The sequence below is a fragment of the Lissotriton helveticus genome, chromosome 12 (genome assembly GCF_964261635.1).
Source record: "Lissotriton helveticus chromosome 12, aLisHel1.1, whole genome shotgun sequence".
Taxonomy (NCBI): Eukaryota; Metazoa; Chordata; class Amphibia; order Caudata; family Salamandridae; genus Lissotriton; species Lissotriton helveticus.
The window spans coordinates 650327184-650353342 of NC_136073.1; the positions used below are offsets into that span (position 1 = coordinate 650327184).

Here is a 26159-nt window from a genome sequence, read left to right on the forward strand (position 1 = left end):
ATTCAGTTAAATGCTTGTTATTGACTGATAAGCAATTCTAAAATCTGCTGCACATTCACTCAGTCTTCTTGAACAAATAGTACAGCTGGCACGTAATTCAATTAATCATCTTTTTAAGGCATATTGCCCCTCCCTTATGGTGGAGAGAAAATGCACGGTAGTGAAATGATCAGTTGCAGGTAGCTTGCGCCCTAAGTAGGGTGGATCTGTTTATATTGATGTAAATCGTAATTGTATTCAGCATTGGTGGGAATAGGAGTTGCCCACACAAGATTTGGTGTGGACTTACAGTGACAAGACCCAAATCTCACAGTTTCCCAACTCAGCTGTGAAAGATGCTGAAAAATCTGGAGGCTCCAAAAAAGCATAGTTCAAAAGATAGTTGCAATCCCTCTCAAGCAAACCCCACTGGGTCACCAGCGTCTCGGGCAGGCTGAACACCATTAGCACCAAGTCGAGCTCAATCCCCAGGAAGGTCAGAGTCATGGCTGAGCCCTCAGTTTGCTTCTCTGCCAGCCGTATCCTCAACTCTCTGACCACATGCTACATCACTGCCATTAACCTGACACACTCCAGCCCTCCCCCACAAAAAGGATAGCATTCGGGTAATGGGTAATCTGCTCACAGCCCACTACTGACTTCACCACTCACTCCGAGAACGTGCTAAAACATTCAAATGCTGCACACGCTGCCAAGCACCGCATTGGCATAACCGGTCTGCGTAGTATTGTCCTTTGAACTGCATCCAGACAAGGTGAAAGTCCACCAGTTGAACATTAAGAGGCGAAAAGCTAAATGGGTGTCAGTCTTCCCCATATCTGCTCCCTGCCACAACTCCAGGGACTCGGCATCCTCCAGCCCGTACTTGAGCTGCAGTCTTCTAGGTTGGTGTAGTCGTTTAGTGACCCTCCATGAGCCAGGACACGCGATGAATTAACTTGAATTCCTCAGCTGTTTTTTATTGCCACTATTCCTAGCGGAGAAAAGATCAGATTTTGTCAGGGCGTTGGAGTGGGCCTACCATTCTGCCTGCTGAAATGGATGCAATCTTACAAAACATGGGAGAGATTGGCAACGAAATAAGTGAAAATTGAAGATCTTATCATATGGATGGACCATGTGCCCACATGCCCAAACAACTGACAAATCCTCTGCATACTATCAAATTATCAAAAACTTGTGTGTCTTTCCCTACTGGACATATGAACTCTGTTTACTTTCTACCCCACCCTTAAAGATGTAGTCTGTCACATTTTCTCTGTTGAACAAGATTGCGTCGATCCACTCGTAAACTTAAGGATCATTCTGCTTCAGACCCCTATCGACTGATCACCCAACATCCCACGTGTGAATGAATATAGGTTGTCAGGAGTCCAAGCCTCACATTCCGGATAGTCATACAAGCAAGAGCTATCCCCACAGCTCTCACTCTGTGTAGATCTCAGTTCCCCTCTTTTATGCTTATTCTGTTGATTGGAAGTTTTCTGCTGCCTTAGCTTTGTTCCCACTGGCTTCGGCCTGTTGTCTTGAGTACCCACTGTGTTATATGTTTGCATGACCAACATGGTGCAGGCTTTGTCAAAGGATTTAGTTGAGCATTGCTTTCCTCCCCTGCTGGAAATAAACCTTAGTGTTGCAGCAATAAATGGTCGACGAATGCTGAATGAATCAAACATTCACCTCCACATGCCACTCCAGTTTAAACAGCCATATGCAAATCAGTCTTGATCCTGCTCCTCATGGGAACATTCCAGCCCGAACTGCCATGCCAGGTCCTCCCTGGACCGGAAATGAGCATCCTGGGACCGGTTTTGGGGTAACACCCCTTGCCAGCCAGGATAGCTTGAATCCAGAGGCAAAATGAGCAAGTGACCCACGTTGGGCATACCCATCCGATTTTGGGTGAAAAATGCTGCTGAAACAAGTGGGACGGGTATGTCCAGATGTGGGTCCCTATGCTCTCAATGCCACTGGAGCAAAGCTAGCCTGGCTGAAAAGGGATGGAATGCTGAAACCGGTCTTAGGCTGCTTGTTTCTGGTTCAAGGAGGACTTGGCCTGTCAGTTCGGGCTGGACTGTTCCATGCGGAGCAGGATCAAGACTGATTTGCATATGGCTGGGTTTAAACTGGAGTTACAACGAGAGCAAAAAAGCAATAGATTTAGGCCCAGATCTCGTACTGGGGTGAATGTTTGACATTGTTTAACATTCTGTCCATCTTTTTGCGAAAATAATCCTTAGACACAGCTGATCAGCACCTCCCAGAGCTCAAGTTCAGGGGTGTCACTGCGCAGGTGTGCCAACTAAGTGGCAGTCCGGTTGCTGTCAGTATTGCGTCTCTTTTTAGGTCTCCCTAGAGCCAGAGCATGCGCTGCTCTGCAAGACATTTAGTAGGGGCTTTAAAAAGTGCTATCACAAGCTGCTTTAGCTGGCCTAGCGCTTGCGTGCACGCACGCTACCACCAGCTTTCAGTGCCATCTGTCTTTGCTCTCACTTGATTGCTTTCACGCTCCTCCACTTCTCCCCCGCCGCGTCGCGCTGCTTTCACTTTTGCGTGCGGACATTGCTTGTTATTTCTGGCTTCCTCTTCCAGTCTTTCTCTTTGTCTTTTTTTTCACTCTCGACTTTTTCCTTTGCTTGGTTTCTGCCCTCGGTGCATCAGATGCATTTTGTCTACAAAAGTAACCTTTTGTTGTTTCAAGATCTGCATGGAGGTCGTTTCCTCATCACTCGAATCTATCTCCGTTCAGAGCTTCTGTGTGTTTCATTTAAACATCTGTTATTTCTCTGTTACCTAATGATTCAAACCTTTAGGCAAATGTGTAAATCTGCCCATTTTCATAATCATATTTGTTTCTATGAAATTATTTCTGTTTTCTTATTTGAATTTTTTATGGTGTTCCTTTATTTGGTCCATTGTTCGTGAATTGAACATTGCATTTATATAGCGCTACCTACCCCTGGCAAAGCATTTATGCGCCTTGTTTCCCTTGTATTTTCCAGGCTTTTTATCTCCTTTTCAACCGCATTTATTTCTTTTTCCAATTTATTGGATGCTATACGATCATATTGATTAGAATTTCATTTTTGCGCTCGAAGCATGCCATATTGTCATCACTCCATTCTTGCAACGTCTCTGCACTTGCATCACGATGGCTCTGCATGAAAAAGATTTGTAAGCTTTGTGAGATCCTGCTTACTTCCAAGTATTCTCCAAGTGAAGTGATTTACCACCACATTCTATTTCGTTAGTTTTAAACCTTTCCAAATATTTCAGTTTTTGTCCTGAAGTCACGTGTTACGATCTTTGTGTCAGAGTTTTTGAGTTAAATCTCTCCTGTTAACTTTTTCATCTAACAGCTATGCTACAACTCGCGACCTTTCAGCCTTTATGCTTTCCATGTTGCCGGGAAATATATTCTGTTTTTTTTTAAAGTATTTTTTTATTGGCATTTTATATTGAACTTGACGCAGCAGGTTATTACAAGATAATGGGGCAACACATAGCCTTAATAACATAAATCATGTGGGAATAACCCCTTGCTTTTACGAAGGCGGGACATGTTAACATCACAACTCTACTGTAGCGCTGCATGTGGAGAGATTTAAGCTGCCAAAGATGCAACAGTTGAACCAAAGTATCAATAGTAGGTAACAGAAAGAAACAAGCATTTGCAATGCAATAGGTCTCGCATTTACGTGAGTTTGAGCTATTGACATTGCAAATGACAATGCCTTTTATTTTTGGTTTCGTTTTTAAAACATAAATAAAAGGCATTGTCATTTACAATGCCAATAGCTTAAACTCTGGTAAATGCGAGACCTATTGCATTGCAAATGCTTGTTCCTCCTGCTGCCAAGTTTGTGTACCTGCATCCCCTGATCACCGTACTGCAAGGGAAACCTACTTTTGTCTCAGTGATCTGCCTGCGGGTCACACCCTCACTGCCTGACTGCCCTCGAAGGCTGCCATGGGTTCTTTTCACAGGTGCTCTTTGGCTTCACAGGAGATCCCCTAGCTGCGCCCACCCCATTTGCGTCCTGGCCTCTGGGTGCTACATTGTGGATGCTGTAGCAGTGGCTGGAGAGGAGCTCTAGGACTACACGTCCACTGAAATCTTGCTCCAGGCCGTACCCCCAGAGAGCACCTTTATTTTTTTTATAAATACAACCTTGCTGTACCTTAAGTCTAAGCATTCAGTGCATGTGCTGATATAACAAACAGTACTGGGAGCCTTGGAGGCTGCATGTGCTCTCTCTTCGTTAGCAGTGCAGTCGCCACCACCGTAGCGAGGTAGCGCCATGGGACAAGTACTGCTGTGCAGATTTGCCCTCAGGCGGTGCAGCGTCCAGGGGTCTTATAAGGGGAGGGCTTGAGAGCCAACAGAGTCCTAGACCCCTTCCCTGTAGGAGCACAAGTGGGCTGCACTTTAGGGTCACTATTTAGGGGTTGCCGGTGATGGCGGGAGCGTAGAGAGGGGTGGCAGGCACTTCCTGTGTTCTTACAGGAGCTCACTCACAGGGTTCGTGACTCGCTCCTTGATGCCCTGGTCTTGGCGTCACAGTCACAATCTACTCTCTACACCCGGGGAGCAGGCAGAGGTGTTTGAAAGCTCTACTGTCTGATCTCAGCGTTCTTAATATGAACTCTGTTGATTTGGTTGTATGTTTACACATTCCATCGCCTACAGCCAACTGTGTGGTGAGAAACCAACTCCATAAATCCTGATGCTTATAACTTCACTGACTGTGCAGACTAGAAATGCTAACACATATTAGACGTTATTCATCTCCATTACCAAATAGCACATGCTAAGGCTTGTTATCCTGCTTTGAGGCCGGGAGGGGCTGGGAGAAATCTGTGAGGGATTTGTGTATATCCCGTGACAGGAAGGTCCACCATTATCGTATCACAGTTTTAGTAGAATTAAAAGCAATAGAGAACGTCTGGAAGGTCTCTTTAACTAGCAAAGAACAGTGATGAGTGGTCAGGCCTTTAATTGAAAAATACTCTTGGTGGGCAATAGGGTGTCGATATTTTATTTTGTTTATCAGGGGACTCTCAGGCAGCAACTGTATCCACTGTGGTACGTGTGTTGTCTGCTGTCCATCCTTTTTTTGTACCCGCCACATCATAACTTTAATGGAGCATAACATGAATTTCTTCTTTTGGAAAATATTCTTCCTGAATGCTCTGGCAGACCCTGAGATATTTGTAATGTTTATTTGTTCCCACTCGCAAATGGCTGTACATCGTCAGGCATTATAGCCAATGAAATTGAAATATGGAGCTGTGAAATGCCCCGTCAGTGCCTGTTATTTGTATATTTTCTTTAGGGTGAGGTAGGTGAAATACCTTTACACAAACTCATTTGTATGGTTTATTGTGGTTGCGGAATGTTAATTTTTGCCCACTTATCTCCAGTAATTGTATGTGGGGGCCAGCGAGCAAAAATCCAGATAGCAAACGTGCAGCCAACAGCTACAGAAGTTTTCATACCATACGGCAGCTGCAGCGAGGAGCCCCTATAGAACCACCTATACTTAGTAGTGACCAACAAGTTCATGCAGTGGCTTCCATTACTGTCAATGAAATTAAGGAGCCCATTAACCCCCCCCCCCCCCCCCCCCCCCAATCGGAAAACCTGTGGCTGCGATGGACTGCCAAAAGACTTTTATAAGGGGTTTATGTCTCAACTAGTGAGTATCCTAATGCAACTATTTATTGAAATCCTAGAAGGCTGCCAGATCCCAAAATCTTTTTCAGAGGCAGCTATAGTAAGCTTCTTGAAAAACAGACAAGCATCCTATAAGCCGGCTATTCATATTGTTCAATCAGCTTACTTAATAACGAATATACGTTCAAACATGTTGGCCTCCAGAATAACCCCTTTGTACAAGACGTGGTGCACGGAGATTAATGCGGCTTCATGCCAGGAAGAAGTATTGCAAACAACACTTACTTTTTAATTCACACAATAGACTATTATACGAACAACAAGATATTATCTTTGCTGAAAAAGTCGTCGATCTAGTCCAGTGAGACATCTTGTTTGCTATCTTATTAAGAGTCAACTTTCCTTTCAAATCTATAAATCTTCTACAGGACCTATATAGCAAAGCAGAAGCCAAAATTATAATTAACTCCCACATGGCAGGATCGCAAAAAATTAGTTGTGGCATTTGACAGGAGTGCTCTATGTCGCCACTGCTGTTTGCACTATTTATAGAACCACTAGCAGCACTGCAAAGGCAAGACTCTCAAATCGGGGCACCAATGCTAGGGGCTCCCAAGCTTAAACTCTCTGCTGATTATCTAATTGTGTACTTGGCGGCTGAGGAACAAAATAATACCAGAACTTTTAGCAAGATCAAAACTTTTTCATATCTAGGGAGGTACAGAATTAATCATTCAAAATCTGACATATTTTTGTTTAGTTGCTTGGATCAAGTTCTTCCCGTAGGTATGGGGAATCAGGTCTGCGGACCGGCTCAGTCCGTCATCTGGACATTTATGGTTCGTATGAATATTAGCAAATTTTTCAGCCTAATTATGTGTCACCATTGTCTAAGGCCAAGAATCTTGTAAGGTAGTGGCATTCTCTGTCTTTTTTATTGAGGGGCCAATTGCTTTAATAAAAATGATGGTTCTTCCTCTTTTTCCTTTCATATTCCCAAATGTTATAATTAAGGTCCCCTAAAGCTTTTTTCATGAGATAGACCAGAGGGTGAGTAATTTTGTCTGGTCAGGAAAGAAACCCTGTAACAAAGTAGAAACTTTGCAGTTGTATATACAAGATGGTGGCCTTGCGCTCCTCCACTTCAAAAAATAATTTAGCAGACAGCTTTTATGGATTGGTGAGGGTAGGCAGTTGCTTCGCAGGACTTGGGAGGCAATTTCCATCTTAGAAAAATGTGTTTAGAAAACAATATCCAGCTTGCCCCATTTATCAAAATCACAAACTTCCAAAACGCAGTAGATCCAAGATCCCTCAAGTAATTATTTATAGATTCTCCCAATTGAAGGAACATTATCAGTTCATCTCCTTTCATCCCGCAATATGGACTGGGCACAGTAGTAGACTAGGTCTCCATTTAGATAAAAGGAGTATCAGGAACTGGGAAAAGGTTGGGATTTACCGGTTTAGAGATCTTTTAGTAGAGGTGGTTATGAAGACATGGAACCGACTAAATTGGGTAATCCGGAATTTCCCTCCTCGCTGCTTTTTTCCTTCTTTCAACTCCATAATTTTAAGCGGAACATACAACACACTTGCAAATTTGATTAGCCAAGCATATTATGCAAGGGAGACTAGAGGATAAGGAATTGGTACCAGATCTTCAAGCAACAACTTTTTTTGTAAAACTTGTCCCTCAAGCTTTACAAAAGATCCAGACCTCTCTGCAGGATGTAGAATAGAAGCACATACATTGAAGACCTATAACAAGTGGGCTCATAAAGCCATCAGAGGGGCAAACTTCAAGGTATGTTTTTTTTGTAAGTTTCAACTTTATTACACCTCCTTTAAAAAAATGTTTCCATCTGTTTCTGGGGCATGCTTTAGGTGCAACTATCATACATGAGATCGGCTATATGTCTGCTTTACATGCCTGGCCCTTATAGAATTCTGGAGTCAGATTTTCCAGTAGCTTAGTAGAAAAGTTGTCTGCATCTTTAGTCCCTGATGTGATAGCTGTTTTGTTTGGAATTATTGTCACACTCAATGTATCCATTTGCCAACAACAGCTAGTGTTTATTGCATCCCTGGTGGCTAAATCTTTGATTTTTGCTAAAATGAAAAATAGTTGAGGTTCCAGTTTTTAGCCAATGGGAACGTAAGATGCCTCAAATTGAACCTACAGAAATACTGTACTCCCAAAGAGTGGGAACCTTTTAAAAACGTCTTAAAATCTGTGGCAAGATGTAGGGAATACTCCCTTTTTAGGGGAGAAATCTTAGACATACTGGGCTAGACTTAGAGCGATGGATAAAACTATGAACTTGGTAAAAAATTGGACATCTTTGGGGATGGGTATCTATACAATTCCTTTTTACATTTATCTACAATGATGAATTTGTCTTGATGAATTGCAATATTTATTACTCCTTTCTACCTCTGATAACGAATAAACGATAAAAAAAAGACTGACTCTAGGAGATGATTCAGATTCAGATTCTTTATTTCCTGCATTGTTACTTAAAACCATTGCATTGTTATTACATAAAATACAGAAATAAATTAACACATTCATCAGTGTGTATATCTAGTTAAAACAAAACTTAAAACCCCTTGTTGGGAACATCTTTGCCAGTATAAAGTCTGAGTAAGTTGTAGGCATTGTGTGGGACTTTGTGTGTCTTACTACTATGAATTACGGATACGTGTTATTTTAGTCCAGTCATTGGGATTCTATGCAGGTCATCATGATTGTTTTAGTCCAGTTATCTCTGATTATTGTGAGGGTTAACCCTTTACTTCTATCAGTATGTTCTTGTTATGGTCTGGTTAGGAACATATGCGTTTTAGCATTGTGCAGCCCGGGCCTTGTTCCGTTTCCGTTGACTTGGGCATTTTTTGTTCAGCCAGCATAAGAAATTTGACCAATCTACAATTTAATTGTGTATTTTCTGGTTTAAAGCATGCTAACACTGCTTGTCTCCTGGTCCTAATGCATTTCTGTCTGAAGGGTTCTTTAAGAAGCTGATTCCGTGCTTGGCGCAGGTCCTTGCATAGGCAGATTAAGTGTAGTATGTCGCCTCGTTTGGTGTTGCACAACCTGCACGACTCGTGTGCTAGTGGCCTTTGCCATGGTGGAAGGTGCTGAGCGCATGGAAGGATTCCCATCCTGTGCCTCAAAAAGTTAGTTTTTATGGACTTCGAGTAGCCCTGGTTGAAATACAATTGTGGAGCCAGTGTTTTATAGGAGTTAAGGGTCATCCAGGCGTGCGGTCTGTTTGAGAAGGTTGCTTTGTCTTCCACCAAAAAGATTTGTTTTAAGGATTTCCAGACCAGTTTCTTGAAATTGGAATAGCCGATTTGTGCATTCCAAAGTTCTGTGAGTTGGGTAGATTCTAGGGCTAGTTGTGTAGGTAGCTTCTGGCTTGGGAATGCTCCCTGTGCTGTATGCCCTGCCACAGCAGATAATTTAACGTATTTGTAGTGGCACTTCTGATCCTGTGCAAACAGATAATATACGCTCCATGCCTAGCTAGATCTTGCGGTAGGAGACCAAACTCCAGCCTTATTTGATCCGGTGATGTGTAGGATGGAAGGCTGAACAAGATTCTATAGGCCTTGACTTGTGTGCTTAACAACACTTTTGCATCTCTTCCCCGCATTGCCTCACTGTCATAGGTAATTGAGGGGAGTAATTTGGCCCGGACTACTTTCAAAAGCGGAGTCAGGGTAGGCCTTATTAGTTTGCTTGCAAGATTTTTCATTGTTAATGCAATCAGCAAACCTTTCCTTCTAACTTCCTCTTTCTGACGTCTAAACATCTCATCCTTGCCAAATGTCACTCCAAGGTACTTGTATTCATGAACTGGGACAAGTTTTGTACCACCAAGGAACCATCTTTTTTGGAGGTTCTTTTTATTGTTTATTGACACTGTCCGTGTCTTGCTCAAGTTTATTTTTAGGTTGTTTTCTGAGGCGTAGTTCTGCATTGCCGTCAGTAGATGCTGGAGACCAACATGCGTGTGACTGAGCAAAACTACGTCATCAGCATACTTGAGATTTGACAGTGTTTGCCCTCCAATCCTTGGTGAGTGGGAATTGCAGGTGTTGAGCGCCTTTGGAAGGTCAGCCATAAACAGATTAAACAGGGTTGGGGCAAGCACGCAGCCCTGTTTCAGACCCTTTGTTGTGGGAACCTTTGCGTAGATGTGTGAGCCACCACCTAATTTCACCTGCACCCAGGTATCCGTGTGCAGAAGTTTTAGCAGGTTTAAAGTGTGCTGAGGTATGCCCCATTGAGCCAGTTTTTCCCATAACCTGGCCCTATCAACGTTATCAAAGACTCTAGGAGATGAAGAACCAGGAGGTGCTGCTAAGGTGGCACCCATATTTGTACCAAACACTTAGTGAAAACAAGGATACATTCTGGCAAAAATGTTCAAATCAGCGACATGCTGGAAAAATCTGTGATTAAACTGGGGGCCAAGAGGACATAACTTAGCGCCAATATCAGCAACCCTCCCCACAAACTTGGTAAATAGATGCTTCGCACACAAGAAATGAAATTAATTAGACAGCACATAATTTGGTATAAATCAGTTTGCGGCAGGTTTTACTTCATAAGTGAAATATGGCAATGTGATGGGAGGACTTACAGGGCGATCCAAGGGCAGGCAGCGGGGAGTGACCTATACTAACCACCCAAAACCTCCAGTCCTGCATTAGTACTCGCACCTTTTTAGGGGTGGAGCGGACAAATGCAAACTTCCGGTTGCTCAGGCTTGCAACCGCTTGAAGGACTAATTAGGCACATTTGCTTAAATCGCCATTGCCTCACGGTTTTACCTATGCCAGACCAGTTTGCAGGTCACAGTTATAGTTGTGTGTCGTAGAAGGGGCTCTCGTCTTAGGGTCTTCATTTTCTTTACATGGGCATTTGAAAACATGTTGCCTTATATTATGCAGTTTAGGACAGCATAGACGTGATGGTGTTTCTTGCTTTTATTATTCCAGTCACACAAACCCGACCCAACAGGTGGATCGTTATACTATGTGATCAGAAACTGTGGGCTTGCAGAGATGAGGGCAAGCTGAGATTTGCCTAACTTAGGGGCCCATTAGGATGTCGGGCGGATCGCCACCGCCATGCAGGCAGTGGCAATCCGCCCGACATCCGTCACCGGCCGCCACCCATTTCCCCCCGCCATATTACAATGGCGGGGGGGACCGCAGCGGACGTAAACTCTGTCCGCCGCTTTTCCGCCCCGGTCGCCTTGCGTACGGGGTGGAAAAGGATTCATATGGCTGGCGGTGTCTTTCAGACCCCGCCAGCCATATTAGGATGGCCAGGATCAGATGCCCGCCACGGAAAGGCATGCGGTCTTCACTTTGGGGGCCCCCTGTGGGCACCCATGGTGAAGGCGAGGAGGGGGTGCACATGGGGGACACCTGTGGTACCCCCCTGCATTTGCATACGCAATGCGGCAGGCCCCGTGCAGGGGCCTGCCGCTTTGTGTATGCAAATGCATCACAAGCATTTATAGCATTGCGGCGGGTGCTGGTGTGAAAACTGCCCGCCGCAATGTTATAAATGCATGATGCGCCCGCCACTGTGGCAGGCGCATCATAATATGCTAGGCGGGACCGCCGCACAGCTCGCGGGTGGACCCGTTTTCCGTGAGGATGGCGGGCGGGCAAAGTCCGCCCACCATCCTAATGGGGGCCTATGTATTGTGGGGTGAGAAGGCCCTTGGATATTGAAGGGCCATGCCTAGAGAAGGATCATTGACTTGGCCTAGGACAGGCTGTCTAGGGCCAAGGTTCAGGTGATTGTGGAGTTTACAGAAGGGCATCTGGACTCGTTTATTGCGGCGGCTGGGTGAGGTGGATGCAGGTCATACAAACACATCCTGGAGGCACTTCCTTGCCAGAAAACACTGTTCAGCCTTAATGATTTACTATAAAGAATCCTGTCTCCGAGCCCACCACTTGCAAGTGGAGGGTACAGCATTTCCTAAATACCAGCAAATAATCCATTCTGTTTATTGGGAAACAAGTGTGGGTCAAGGGTGCATCCAAGGTATTACAGAGCAGTTATTCCTCACGCTAGTTTTCCGCCAATTAATTATGTCACAAAGAGTTTTCCATTAAATATACACCTCTGCACATACCAAGGGGAATATGGGGCAAATGCATAATTGCCTATGTTACTGGCTGTGGGAGACACCTCACCCCTCAGGTAGAAGGATCAATTAAAGTATGCCCAAGTAAATAAAGATGCATTTAACCATGAATCCAACTTGTCACGTTCGCTGCACTTCAAAGACTGAGGTGAATTGTGAGGCTAGGCCTACTGACCAATTCCTGCTTAATTTATTTAATTTGAACACTAGAAAAGTAAGTGCAGACTGCAGTCGGAGAAAGAAAAGAAAAGGTAAAGAAACAGCCGAGAATGACCTAGGCAAGATTAACCACATTTCTTTTAAACCTGAAATATGATGGAAGCAGCGATTTTAAAATGCTCAAAATTAGTGTTCCAAGGGCAGCCTTAACTTAAGGGCGATCCAAGGGCAGGCAGCTGTGAATGGCCTAAGCTGCCCTCCCACGTGATGAGCCAAACAGCACCGTGGGCCAACCCATTCGGTGCTACCATTTTGTATTTGGGGAATTTTCTCCCTTAAATCTGTGACATCCAGTCACGGATTAGTACTCATACCTCTTAGGGTTGGCGCAAGCAAAGGCAAGCCCCAGTTGCTCAGGCTTGCAACAACCCGAAGGACTTAAGTGGCACCATTGCTTACATCGCAGGGTCCTGCTGTCAAGACTCCTGGGGTTTGGCTTTGAGCACCCTTGTGGTGCTCCCTCAGATGGACCCCTTTTTACCAAACTGCCTCCCGATCACCCTCCTACTCCGGCTGCAACACAAAATTAACATTCAGCATCAGAAACAAAATACCGCCGCCAGCACACTGGGTATGGGATACGGTGAGTGACAGCTTGTCCAGCGGGGGAACAAAGAGCCCGGCCCCTGGGTTGGGCCGGTTTAAGTACCTGGCCCCAGCCTCCCATGTGCAGGAAATGACGCGGGGGGGGACCGGAAGGGGGCACTCCCAAAGAGTGGAGTGCAGTTGAAGTGCCAGAATGCGGCACTAAGGGGCTGCCCTCTAGGGAGGGCGCCCTGCGTGTGCTGCGGGCAGCCGCATAGCGCCGATATCGACAACCATCCCCGCAAACATGGTAAATAGCTGCTTTGGACACAAGAAATTAAATTAATTAGCCAGCACATAGTTTGGTGGAAAACTGTTTCCTGCAGGTTTCTTTCATAAGTGAACTATGCCAATGTGGTGTCTTAACTTACGGGCGACCCAAGGGCAGGCAGCAGTGAGTGACCTAAGCTGCCCACCTGCCTGATGAGCAAAACTGTACTTTGGGCCAACCCATTCGGTGCTACCATTTTTTATTTGGGAAGTTTGCTCCCTTAAATCCGAGACCACCAGTCCCGGATTAGTAATCACACCATTTTAGGGGGGCAGACAAAGGCAATCCCCTAGTTCCTCAGGCTTGCAATCACCTGAAGGACTTATGGGGCTCCGTCGCTTACATCACAGGGTCCTGCCGTAAAGACTCCTGGGGTTTGGCACTGAGCACCTCTGCTCCCTCAGATGGTACTCCTAGTACCAAACTGCCTCCTTTTCACCCTGTAAGTCTGCAGCCAACAGATAGAGAAGCCACCATATCGCATCTGCAGGGAGGAGTCCCTTCTGGAGCACGGGAAATCCATTTATTTACGTACTCGGATATGAGCTCTTGTAGTATTGGCCCAGCAAATGAGAGCCAGACATATTTATGAATATATCAAGACCATTTACTTACTTTTGTAAAACAAAAAGTTAAAATGTTAAGATTGTCTCTAAGAGACAGAAAAACAGGAGGTGCTGCTGACATGGCACCCGCATTTGTACCAAACACTTAGTGAGAGCAAGGCCAAGGGAAAACCAGGAAAAGTTCTGGCAAAAATGTTAAAATCAGCGCCACACTGCAAAAAAACGTGATTAAGCTGGGGGCCAAGAGGACATATCGGAGTCATGGCAAAGCCTCCTGCCCTGTCCAGCGGGTAGATTCAAGAGTGGCACAATAGGCAGGATGGCTCTGAGGTGCTCGGGGTCAAAATGTAATGCTATGTGGTTGTAAAAAATGGCTGTCTGTTTCTAGAGATCTCATGCGGTTCAGTGTTTGGAGGACTGTGCAAAGATAGCAACTGGCAAAGAGGGTTTGGCTTGTTAGTGGGTGAAGTACCCATTCTTATCATGCTCGTGAGCATGTCCCACCAGCAAATTGGGCATCAAGTTCTTATATGCATTAGTCCTATTGTGTGTATTGAGTTGGAGACTAACAGTCTTCTCCAGAGAGAAAGATTATGTACTTTTGCCATTTTGTTTGTTGGACACTAAAAAAAACTGAAGTTTATTGCAAGGGGTAAAAGAATATACACCGCTCCAGGACTGGCTTCCGCGAGGAGCTAGGTCATGTAACATGTTTGATTTTACAGTCTGTTGCACCTCCTTGTCCATGGCATTGCCTTTTAACAAAATGCAGTTTTAGTTTGGTTCCTTTGATGAATGTGCTCATGGCCTGTGCCCTGTTTTTCGCAGCATGGTGCGGAAGGATTTTGAAAAAGAGGCCCGGACCATGAAGAACTTCAGGTGTCCCCATATTCTATGCATGTATGGAATATGTATCGACATGGAAGGTACGTGTCCACTCTTTGCAATTCCGCCTCTGCAACACTTTCAGCTGCTGCAAAGAGGCTTCTGTTCCCTACTGTCCGGTACTAACCTCTGGTGACCTAAGAAGTACAAGGTCGCAAACCCCATGCTGTTAAATCTCCAAGCGGTGAAGGAGGCATCCAGTGGTGCTGTAGAGCACCCAGCGAGTCACACCATGGTTGGGGATTGGTTGTCTACTTAGCATACTTCCACTCTTTTTTTTTGTGCTGTGTGCACTTGACCAGTAAGGATTGGTATCAATTTATTTTCCTCTGAAAGGTGTTGCCAGCTTTCAAGACTAGTTTTCTTAGAATTTATTTATTTTAATTTTACTTGTGAGCAGAGTTTTCATGTCTGCGACTTTCTGCCGCTCCCAGAACATTCTCTGCCCCAGCAGAGGTGTTGCCACTGTGTTGGTAAAAAGAAGGGCTGATATAATATTATCATTGTGATGGGCATCAGTGAACTGGATGCTGCCCATCGGACATATACGTCTTAGTGATCTAGTGACAGATACTCCTGGGGACTTAGTGGTTAGGATCTGTGATCTGATCCTGTTCCTTGAATATACAGGTCTCAATGCTAGAGTGGGAGGTACCCCTGTGGGCCTGGTGATGGGTGTAAGTGATTTGAATCCTGTTCATGACATATACATGTCTTCGTGATCTAGTGGCAGGCACCCCTGTGGACCTAGTGGTGGGGATCTGTGATCTGACCCAGTTCATGGAATATACAGGCCTCAGTGCCAGTGTGACAAGTATCCCTATGGGCCTAGTGGTGGGGATCTGTGACTGAATCCTGTGAATGGAACATACATGTCTCAATGATCTAGAGGCAGATCCCCCTAGGGATCTAGTGTTTGTGTGGGTGCATTTCACATAAATGTGAACCCCTTCAACATGTCCGTTCCAGTTCACAACTCCTAGAACAATTAGTATTTGAGGTAGGAGTGGGCAATCACCCTCCGCCCTCATCATTCACATTAAATTGAGTAATACCCAATGTCCCTATATGCACTGCAAATACTATATTCAATCTTTATTTAATTTAACTCAATTTGTTCCCAATTCTGTTTTGCAGTACCAAGTTTCATCTGCTGAAAGCTCTTTGCATTATCCCTCTCCTCCCCCAGCACTTCTCTGCTGCACATGTTGCATGGGAAGAGGCAAATACCCTTCTCAGAACCATTATCATAAGGGTCAATTTGCTTTTACTACTTCAGATATCTCACCTTTAAAAAGCACGAGCCTAGGCACTGCATGCGCTGCTCTGCAAGGCATGCTGTGTTTGGTATGTGGGCTTTAATTCCACCCATTGTTGGCAATTTGTTCAAATATGTGTTGTTCGTAAAAGATTGCTTTTGTTTGGTTATGGCCTTTATTTGTCCCACATTTTCAGGTCCCAGGTGTAGTTCCTATAAAAAGTATACAGGATCTGCGTTTGTAGACAACATACAGTGTAGGTTTGGTGTCAGGCTAACTCTGATCACCCCCACCGGGTATGTTGGCCTCTTGTACCAACTAGCTCACAGTTCCACTAGAATCTCCTCTTACCAAGGAGAGAACAGTTCCTGGCAACCATTGAACATGACAACCCTGATCACTCAGGACCGTGGAAACACTATACTACCTTTCGCTCAGTCACTCGTGCTTACTTAGTCTGTCTCAGAGAGATACACAGAATAAACAGGCTGGGCGTTTTCAATAAGAATTTATTGAACAGTTGTTATTCTGGTGTAAAATAGATGAGCTGCAACAACCATTAGGCAGTATAAGATATAAATGATTAGCAGTACTATAAAGGTAAATGGATAGTATAGCTCTACCATCCTACAATAATCATGAATACATCCAAGTATATAAAACACATGATAAAAAGATGCGTACTCCTACAATGCTTCCCTAATTAGATGTACCTAAGTGTACCTAACATGGACGTGGGTGTTAAGCCAAGAATCCCTCTAGGATTTAGTCAACCCCATTACCTGAGTGTGGGACTGTAGGACCCAGTCCTGGTCTCTAGTTGGACACCCCGCAATGGATGTTTTAGACCACTGCAAGCTGGAGTGCCTGCATGCAGGAACCTCAGCCTCTGGTCAGTGTGTCGGCTGGGAAGTCTCGGTCCCCTCTGTCTTATCTTAGCAAGATGTGATGTATATATACCCATAGGTCTCCCCAGGGGTCCTACCTTGCTGTGTTACTGTGTCGGCCTAAGGATGACATTGAGCATGAACTTCGTACATAGATTTTATACAGGGGATGGTAGTCCTGCTGTGCTTCCAAGAATCATCATGCATAATGTATGAGATTTCGAACTAGGGAAAACCCGGGTTCTAAATGCAGCGTCGTATTTAGGTAAAAGGTCAGTCCCTGTAAACCCTGACAAGTGTAATGTAGGAAAGAATATAGGTGAACGGTGATGAAATTACAGAGGCCTATATTATGGTACCTAAATGGAATAGAACACCCACTCCTCTTCCGAATTGACGACATAGTTACATTCTAAACGTACTACTAGGAGCACTAGATACTTGTATACAAATAGATATAACAACAGTTTCTTATTGTGTTAAAAACATTGTTTTTGAAACGTTAAAAAATGTCTATAATTTTTTTTTAGGAGATATTAGAAATTGACCTTTAAGCTATAGTTCTAATATGTCTGTAGGTATATTCGATCTACTACAAGCATTTGAAAGCCATACTTGCTCAAAAATGTAAATTTCAATATGGAGTTCTAATTTTCCGTTAGTTTTCCAAAAGTCAAATGTAGAATTTGACACTGTTGAATTTGGGCCGTTATCCGGTCCAGTAAAGCATCAACATCTGGTTGCGCACTTGATGGGAATGTCAGACAGAGCTCCAACACGCATTCTTCTCCGCAAAATAGGCATCCGGGGACAGGTAGGATGTAGTCCATCCAGACTGGTCTAAATGACAAGAACCAAGAAGCACTTAGTTCCCTTGGGCGAGGTGTGCCTAGAAGTTGTACCATGCGATCACGGTATTTTCGCTCCAGGAGTACTGTTTACATCTCCTTGGTGACTGGGACGTCCATTGCGTAGCAGAAAAACGACAATTAGGATACCTGCTATTAGAAACAGGATCAACGGCAGCTCTCCAAATATGCTTCCAAATATAGTGTGTGTAAAGTTTGGTATAACTTCAAGGACCATCTGAAAGGTGCTTAATAGTCCAGAACCTATGGTCTTAAATAGATTGACAATGCCAGTAGTATCAGACATGTTAAATATACGACTCACTATTTCTATGAAATGTAAGGGTCAATTTTTACGTATAAGTGCCTGTATATCTACCGAAGACCTTGCGACTTGAAGATCAAAGGTATAAGCATGGCTTTCATTCTGCTCAAAGTATCAAACCGTATTAATGAAACATTTAGCGAAGGCCATAACGGCACCTCCCTGACTGTATATGTTGGTGGAAACAATACTTGCATACAGCAAGTAACCCTGGAATTCACGTTTACCAGATATACGATGCCTGGAAGCATCCCACAGCAACCGTGATCATTCAGCATCAAGTAACTCCCATTTGAAAGTAGCCTGAACACTGGAGTGATCTCAGCAGCTGAGGTACCCTTTAAGTGACAGGTTAAGTTTGCTACGGAACCCGTACAGGCCCCATGAAGCATTATATCCTGGCATAAAAGTGATCCACTTAAAGTATTCTCGCAGTTTGTACGGCTTAGAAACACTTTTTTCCCTACTCCGGCATCAAAATCTGTTCGGTAATTCCCAATATTCCTTGATGAATTCCCTACCCATTTCTTCATATCTGCCTGCCTGCATTTGTTCAAGGAAATATTGGAATTGAAAAGTGTGACTGGAAGAGTTATGTGGCCATGAATTAGCCATTCCGTGGATGGTGACTCTGCCACTGTAAATACTAATCTATCCATTTTTTCAATACGCAGCATTGTATATTTTGTTCCCCTTTGTGTCATTTCTATCTGTTTTTCTGTCAGATTGTAAGCAGAAAACAGAGACGTCCTGTTTATGAAACACCAAGGCACATAGCCTGCACACAAATATTGCAGCGTCCAGCTTCATAACATAATGGAAAGCAATTCTATTGCCCTTGTTGTAATATGGGCAGACCCTGTTCTAGTACATCAATAGCAGAAGATGCAATGTTGCCTAGAGAATATATTCTGGAGGTTAGTGTTGTAAACCCATTATCGACCACTGCTAGAGCTGACTCTAGGTTTATGCAATCTATTTCTTGTAATCTTTTCGCGGCCTCTTGCTGTGATATTTTCCAAATCTCATTGTAGACAGCATAATAGAAATGTTTGTGATGTGGGTTCCTAGGACCTAATAAAAAATCCTGTAGGACCACATCCTCTGAAAGAAAGGATAAGTGTTGTTTCACCTGTGTGAGTGTTGAGGGCTTTAGCCAATCGAGGCTTAACTTCCCAACACTGTATGATGTCACTACCCCTGGGTGTTGTCTTTGCACATAGCGTGGATCTGCCCTACTTATACTAAATCCTTAAGTTTTACCCAAGAATCTTTTTTGACAGCTATTGGTGTCTGTGGGCCAAATCAACCATCCCTTCCAATCGAGGTCTGATCCATTGTATTGCATGACGTCATCTGGTGTACCCTCTTCTTGTGATGTTATGTTACCCCCAGTGTGTGAGGGTATGGGCATCCGAGGTATATTTAAATCTTTGTTCCTGGCTAATCCAAGACAGGTCGTCTGTTGCAATGTTTCATTCCAAAACATTATTTGCTGAGAAATAAGGCATGCTCTAAATAGTGCCCCTGTTCCCTGTACCTGCCAGTCTCTAGTACCCAAGACCGATTTTAAGTCTATGGTGTCTTTCCATAAGTTGAAACCCTGTTCAGAAAATTGGGCAATAAAGGTAGCAGAATAAATCTGTTTGGTGTTTGTCAACATATTTTTCTGTGCTGGTGTTGATGCAACTTTAGAATAATATGAGGCTGGGTCTGATTTGTTAAACCCTGAAAAATACAGAAATGTCTGCGCATATGACTTTGAACTCCATTTTGGCAGTGTTGGGCAATGTTCCCATTGGTGGTATGAGAAAACATTTCTGGGATTAGCAGATTTATGCAGAAATTAATGACCATAATATTGATAGCAATACATTGTTTCAAAGTCTGATGTGCCCTCTAACATTTCTGTGATGCCCAGGTATACAGGATGCAAAGACACTGGTGGGAGTGGTGATTCTTTTATTTATTCTTTTAATGGTTGGTTTGGGGAAGTCCCAAAGAAGGGGGTGAGGTCCAGAAATGGAAGAAAACAAGTGGTTTATAAGGGAAAAAACAGGAAAAAGGAATTCCTTGAATGCTGGTTCTGTCTATGTGTCTCAGGGAGGGACACTTCAATGGTCTTCCGGGCAGGGATGAAGTTGTGGTGGTTGTCAGTCGGCTCCTCCTAGTTGTCAGGGTATTTATAGGTGGCCGGTACCCTCAAGAGAAATAAAGGGATAACAGGGTCAGCAACAAAGCAGGATTGCGTACAGTTCGGGGGAGGGGGGTTCTGTGCAAAGATTGAGGATGGGAACAACAAAAGAAAAGGGGAGATAACAGTGGACCAGGGGACTATTCACAATCCTGCCCTCCACCAGCCCACCGTGAGGTAATTAAACAAAGGTACTTGCCTCCGGCCCTCCAGGGTCATGGCTGTCGCAGTCTTGCCGCCCTCCTCCTCCTCTTCTTTGGGTCGGCCGGACCCGTGCGCGTTACCACTGGGCAGTTCGGTCGTCGGACTCTCTGCCTTTTTGACGTCTTCCTTCTGGGCTGAGGTTCTGTCAGCCTGCTCCGGATTCGTAGTCCTCCGGAATGGTGTAGAACGCCGAAATGCTCTCCGGCCCCAATACTTGTTCTTCCACTTGCTGGCTTGGCGCGTTGTCTCCAGGAAAGACCAGACCTCCTATTGCTTGTTCCGGCGGTCTAGTCGCGGGCACCATCTAGGGAGTCCCGCTCGCGAAGAGCGCGGGACTACAATTTCATTATTAGTAAAAGCAGCAGATTTTTCTAAACCAGACAACATATTATTAACAGTTTCATAATCCCAATTATCGGAAAATGTACTGCAGGTAATGATATCAATTAATGAAATCTTAAATAAATGTGGAATTTTTAAAGGTTCGGACAGGCCACATATATCTTAATTAACCTTGTCCCATAATATACCGTCAGGTATAGACTGCTGTAATGTTCACTGATGATAGGTCTCTTTTTTCACCATGTGATCATAGATGTGGTTTCAGAATCACATTCACTTCTTGTGCTGCCAAGCTTTCTCGAAGATAAGTTTCATTTATAAGCATACTTAAGACCGTTACGAGGCCTATCCAGAAAAGAAAGAAAAGTACCCCGGTAGTTACCCAGAGTAACACCCAAGGTGATACCAGGTAAGTCTTTTTAAGAAAGTTCAAAAAATCGTTGAATCGCTATAGATGAGATTTTTGGGCTGGCATTGTTTCAGGTTCACTTGGATCCAATGAAAAAGTACCAGGGTCAATAAAATAGCCAGATGCAGTTCGATCAACTTTCGGTAATCCCGCAGGTTTTGTGGAAACTGTAGCTTGCTCTTGTTTGGGCATGTTGATGTAGATATCCGTGTTTGGTCAAATTAAAATTTGTCTTTCAGTTGAGTTCTCATTTTGAATTTCAGTTTCAAGAGGAACGAGTTCCATCGCATTGTTGCATAGTCCATCTTTCCGTGCAGATGACCCTTCAAATGTGATGAGTCATTCTGTTTGAACTTCTTGTATAGTTGTGAGAGGAGGGTGTCTGTTACTCCGGAGTCCATGCGGCCTACAACTCCGTATCGGCCACATAGTGTGGTTTGATCAGATCAATTGAGTCAAATCTTTTCTCCTTTTTACCGTCAAGAGGTGGCAGAAGTACTGTTCTTGTTCCTTCAACTACCAGGACAGGTACAGGCTTTCTGTATGATGGCCCAAATTCTTTTTTGGCTGCTATTTTCTCTCTGACCAGATCCCCAACTTTAGGAATCCAGACAGGGCTTGCAGTGACACTTTTTGCTTCCACAGTGGCGGTCCTTTTCACCTGGACATTACTCTGTTGTGCTCTGAATTCATTCAGGTCCTGTAAAACAGCCAAACGTTTATGGATGTCAAAAGGTTTATCATCCGCCACTGTGCCTTCACAATCAAGATTAGGTACCCACGTTCTCGTCCCAAATAGGACCTCATAAGGAGTGACACCCCCTTTCTTGGCTGATTATTTAATGCCCTTTGAACTCCAACCAGATGTTTTAACCAATTTCCACCGAGCCTAATACTCTAGCTGTTAAAGACTGCTTTAAGACCAGGTTTTTCCTCTCCACAACCACATTTCCCTTGGGATGGTAGGGAGAGAAGTACTGCCAGGCTACACCCAAACTTCCCATAGCTTCCTTGTAAGTCCTAGAGCTAAACGCAGGGCCATGGTCAGGATGTAATGTGCCTATTGTGTATGTCCCTATATGACTCGCAAATCTTTTATAACAGTTCGAGCCTCAGCCATGTGCTGGGACCACACCCATAGGACCCTAGAGCAGGAATCCACTGCAATCATGGGCCGCAGTGGTCCAAATAGACACACGCCAGTGGTTTGACTGATATTAATAATGGTGTCTGCGCTGGACATGTTACGGTGGAGCCTTTTATCTGCTGGCAGATGTCGCATTTCAAGACACAGTCCTTAGTCTTCTTTCTTAGTCCTGGCCACCAAAATCGCAGTTTCAGTAGAGAAACAGTTGCTGTAACTCCTGCATGTGCAGACTCTATACCCTTGTGTGCTGCTAGAATTAATCCTAACCTACGATCCATATTTGGTATTACTCTATCCCCACTCCAGGAATTCGAGCAAATGGAACATTGTTTGCATCTAACTTGTATGAGTATTTGAGTGGAAACCTTTTCGGTACTGCTGAGTTATTGCGTGTAGCAATAATCACAACCATTATCTCACCGTCTATTCTCGTTTTTGAATGAGTGATTGAAGCTAAGGAAGCCGTACGTACAGCCCCCTTTGCGGATTTGTCAGGTAGTGAATTCCCTTCAAAGTGAACACCATCACATTGATGACTCAGTGCATGTATCATGTGAGCCCTTGGTAGCTTGTTTTTGCAACTCTACTACCTGTTCCCATTGCGTTTTGTGTTTTATTGTGCCACTTTTTGCATCCTTAAACCCGTTTTGTCCCCAGTGATGTAAATATTCATTATATGACTGTACACAGTAAAAGGAATCACACACGATTAGTGTGGGGAATTCTCGATCCATATTTACCAGTGCCAGTATTAGTGCTTTTAGTTCTGCCAGCTGCACTGTGCAGTCTCCTAGAGACTGTGTTTTTGTACACTTCGGGTGATAATTTCCATCCTGCATGCATCCTTTAATGATAGTACACACGGCGCTATATTGCTGTTTTCTCCCTATGGCCGGTTGAGCAGAACAGTCAGTGTAAATTATATATTCATACTGATCTAGAGGCATTATTTCATTTGGTAGAGGATATTCTTGTTCGTATTGCAGAAATGCTTGTGTTTTTAGATTTGGGTCGTACAGGTATTCTAACTCTGTTGCAGTGAGAGAATTAGCCCTTTGTATCCATCTTGGATGCAAAGCTTTAGCGTTATGAACGCTTGCCTTTGTCGCAGCCTCTAAGGCTGGAACCGGGGTTGAGGTACTGGGTTTTTCAGAACCGGTACTGATCCGGTAACCCAGCGGTGCCAGGGTACACCCAAAGCCCTCGAGTTCTTCCTGATTCAGACCACAGAAACTCAGAGTCTTCTAGGTGAAGTCAACAATCGATTTTATTGGCTGCAACCAAGGTAACAAGCGTCCTAGAAGTACAACACACAGGAAGTATGTTCTCAGGAGACTGCCGCAATTCACGAAGTCAGGCTTCTCTTTTTATGCAAAATAATAAGCTTCAGGCAAACATTCCTAGATTTTCAGGATACTATTCACATATTTCGAACACAAATAAGTAACAGAGTTATGATGACAAGCTCACATTTCGGTTGTCCAATCCATAATGAATTGCCCGGCAAGGTCCGGCATTTCCATCAGATATCGGTGTTCCCCCAATAAAAATGAGCACGTCCCCATCATAAAACAAGTCAGAGAAAAAAAAGTGGGGCCAGGTGTGGGAAAGATTCGGCAGGGTGTGTGTGTGATGAAAGGGTTTTATGGCCGGTTGCGCCTAGATGCTATCTCGACCGGCCACTGGGAGAGGAACTGACCAAATGAGTTTAGCCTGGGGCAATGGTTCCAACCTGCCCAGGTCACAGGAAAGTCAATCAAGGAGTACGTGTCCTTTCGATGTTGAATTAAGCCTATGTGAAGGGCAACACACAAAATGGCTGCCATATATAAAATGGAAGCCAAGGGTTCAAGGTACAAGTGACGATTTCGAGGTGAAACCATCACTCGAATGCGACGAAAATGCTTGTGCATAATGTACTCGTCATTCTCGGTCTTCTGATACCAAACTCGTCACGATACGACGAAGTTTTATTCACGAGTCCAGAATTGTTCCATGAGTTCGGGATTTTCAGTACTACAAACCCTCCTTTTGCCCTTACATAGGCAATTTAACCTAATCTCATGCTAATCTGAGTCTAGGTCGACATTCCTAAAGTCATTGAGATGTTGCTGTAACATCATCCTAGTACTTAGCTCGTCTCTGGATACAGGTTTCCTTACACATGATGTGACACAGAGGCCACATATTGCAGGAGCACACTGCACGCACAGACAGAACAGGAAAAGAATGGCTAAGACCATCCCAATGACCATCAGAATTTTCCACCCCCAGGCGGATATCCTTGTCTTATGGTAATCTGCCGCAGCTGTGTAGGTGGGAGGCAACAGGAATGAAACAAAACATGTGCCCGAAAAGTCAGGGGGCAACCATGTATAGGCTCTATCATGGCAGATGAAATAGGTACCCTTAGCTGCTAAAAACGAAGGGGAAGTCTGAGATGCAAAAACATAAGTTTCAGTACAGACACTCTTCCCTAACTGAGCTCTGGGATTATTGCCAATACCTTGCAGACACAGGTTGCCCTGATGGGGAACGATCCAGATCGGGGAAGACCTCTTCGCTTGCTGTTTCTCACTTAAAGTAGCTCCATATCCGGTCACGTTCCAACCTACATATGCAAATATCTCATCTTTTTCCGGAGTATTTTCATAAGAAATTTCTTCCTTAATCATGTCAACTATGCCTTTGACTAGGGCGCTAGTCTTGAGGTTGTCTTTTACAGAACGTAGGGGTTGGACTTCTCGTGCATATATGAACATCGTTCTGTATGCCCACACAGAGCCATTACGACTGAAAGGCAGCACTAGATAAGGGATACCTTTATCCGTAGTGTGAGGCATAAGGCCGCAAACCCAACAGTTGGTTGTGTTCATTACTAGCTGGTGCTGGTGCAGGAGCTGAACGAAGGAGTTATTAATGAACTCTAATCTTCTATTGGATTCATGGTCAGGAAGGGAGTGGAAAGAATGAGAGGAAACAGTAGGAGGAGGAGGTGTAGGGGATGTAGTGGGTGCGAATGTTACATGAAAGGAGAATAAAACATATCCGATTAAAAATATCATCACACTGAATATCATGAAAATGCACAATATTAAAAAACCTTTCTTTGTCATCACTCTACATAATTTGTGTTCAGAGTTCGTTTGTTCGGCAGGTCTCTCCATGTCAGAAAACTTCATCCTCTCTAGAGTGCTGCCCGCGGTGGCAGGTTGATTCTGCTAAGGGATGCTTCTGTCAGTCCAGGGCAACTCCCTTAGACCAACCAAAACCACCGACCTAACGTCGTCAGCTGCACCCCAAAGACTTTTAGTCAACCGCGGCCCTAGCAGCGGAACCCGGATGGCGGTTCGAAAAACAAAAATAAGCAAGTTTTCTTCTAATGGGAGAGCTGCGCTTTAAAAAGTACTTGGAGAAAAAAGGAATTTTATTATTCCATAGGTCTTGGTCTCAAATTATACCATTTTCGTCCTGGTACTGTGTGGTCCTGAAACAGAAGTTCAGGCTCCAAAGTGTTCAATCGTTTCGACAGTGGCACAGTCTCTTGCAGAATGTTCTCGTTTTCACGTTCAGAGTTAGTTCCTTTCACTCGTGCATCACTGAAAGGTACAAATTTCGGCACGGTGTCAGTCTCTGAGTCAGCGACACCTTCCTGGACCCACTGGTCATACGGCAGAGGAAGAGGGATCCTCTAACAGTGGACCCCGTGGATCCAGTGCTTCTTCCCCTCCACTCGGACCGCTGATCTTGTGGAGAGAAGGACGAGGTGCGGTCCGGTCCACCTGGGCTGGTCTTTTTTCGTCCTCTGAAAATTCCTCACGAGGACCCAGGATCCAGGGCTGATGGCGTGGCCTGGAGTTTCAGAGACCGGAGGCAGGGTGTTGTTGACCTGTTGATGCAAAACACGCAATTTAGCCGTCAATTCATATAGGTAATCAAGTAAAACAGGGTGTTCTAGCTCGCTAAACTTTTTGGGTCTAGGCACTCCCCATATGTTGGCCGGACGGCCAAAGACTATCTCGTAGGGGCTGAGTTTCAATCGCGAATGTACAGTCATTCTGGTAGATAGGAGTGCTAGGGGTAGAGCGTCAGGCCATTTAAGACCTGTGCTCGCTTGGATTTTGACTAATTTTAACTTAAGCGTGCCATTGTAACATTC

General features: G+C 44.3%; 1 protein-coding gene across 2 annotated transcripts in view; it reads left to right on the forward strand.

Annotated features, from left to right (window-relative positions):
• Positions 1-26159, forward strand: part of MLKL (mixed lineage kinase domain like pseudokinase) — an 888605-nt gene that overhangs the window by 472600 nt on the left and 389846 nt on the right. For both annotated transcript variants that reach the window (XM_078670353.1, XM_078670354.1), the window contains exon 5: positions 14329-14426. In XM_078670353.1, the coding sequence (XP_078526479.1) occupies positions 14329-14426 (98 nt within the window). The remainder of the gene's footprint in view (positions 1-14328; positions 14427-26159) is intronic.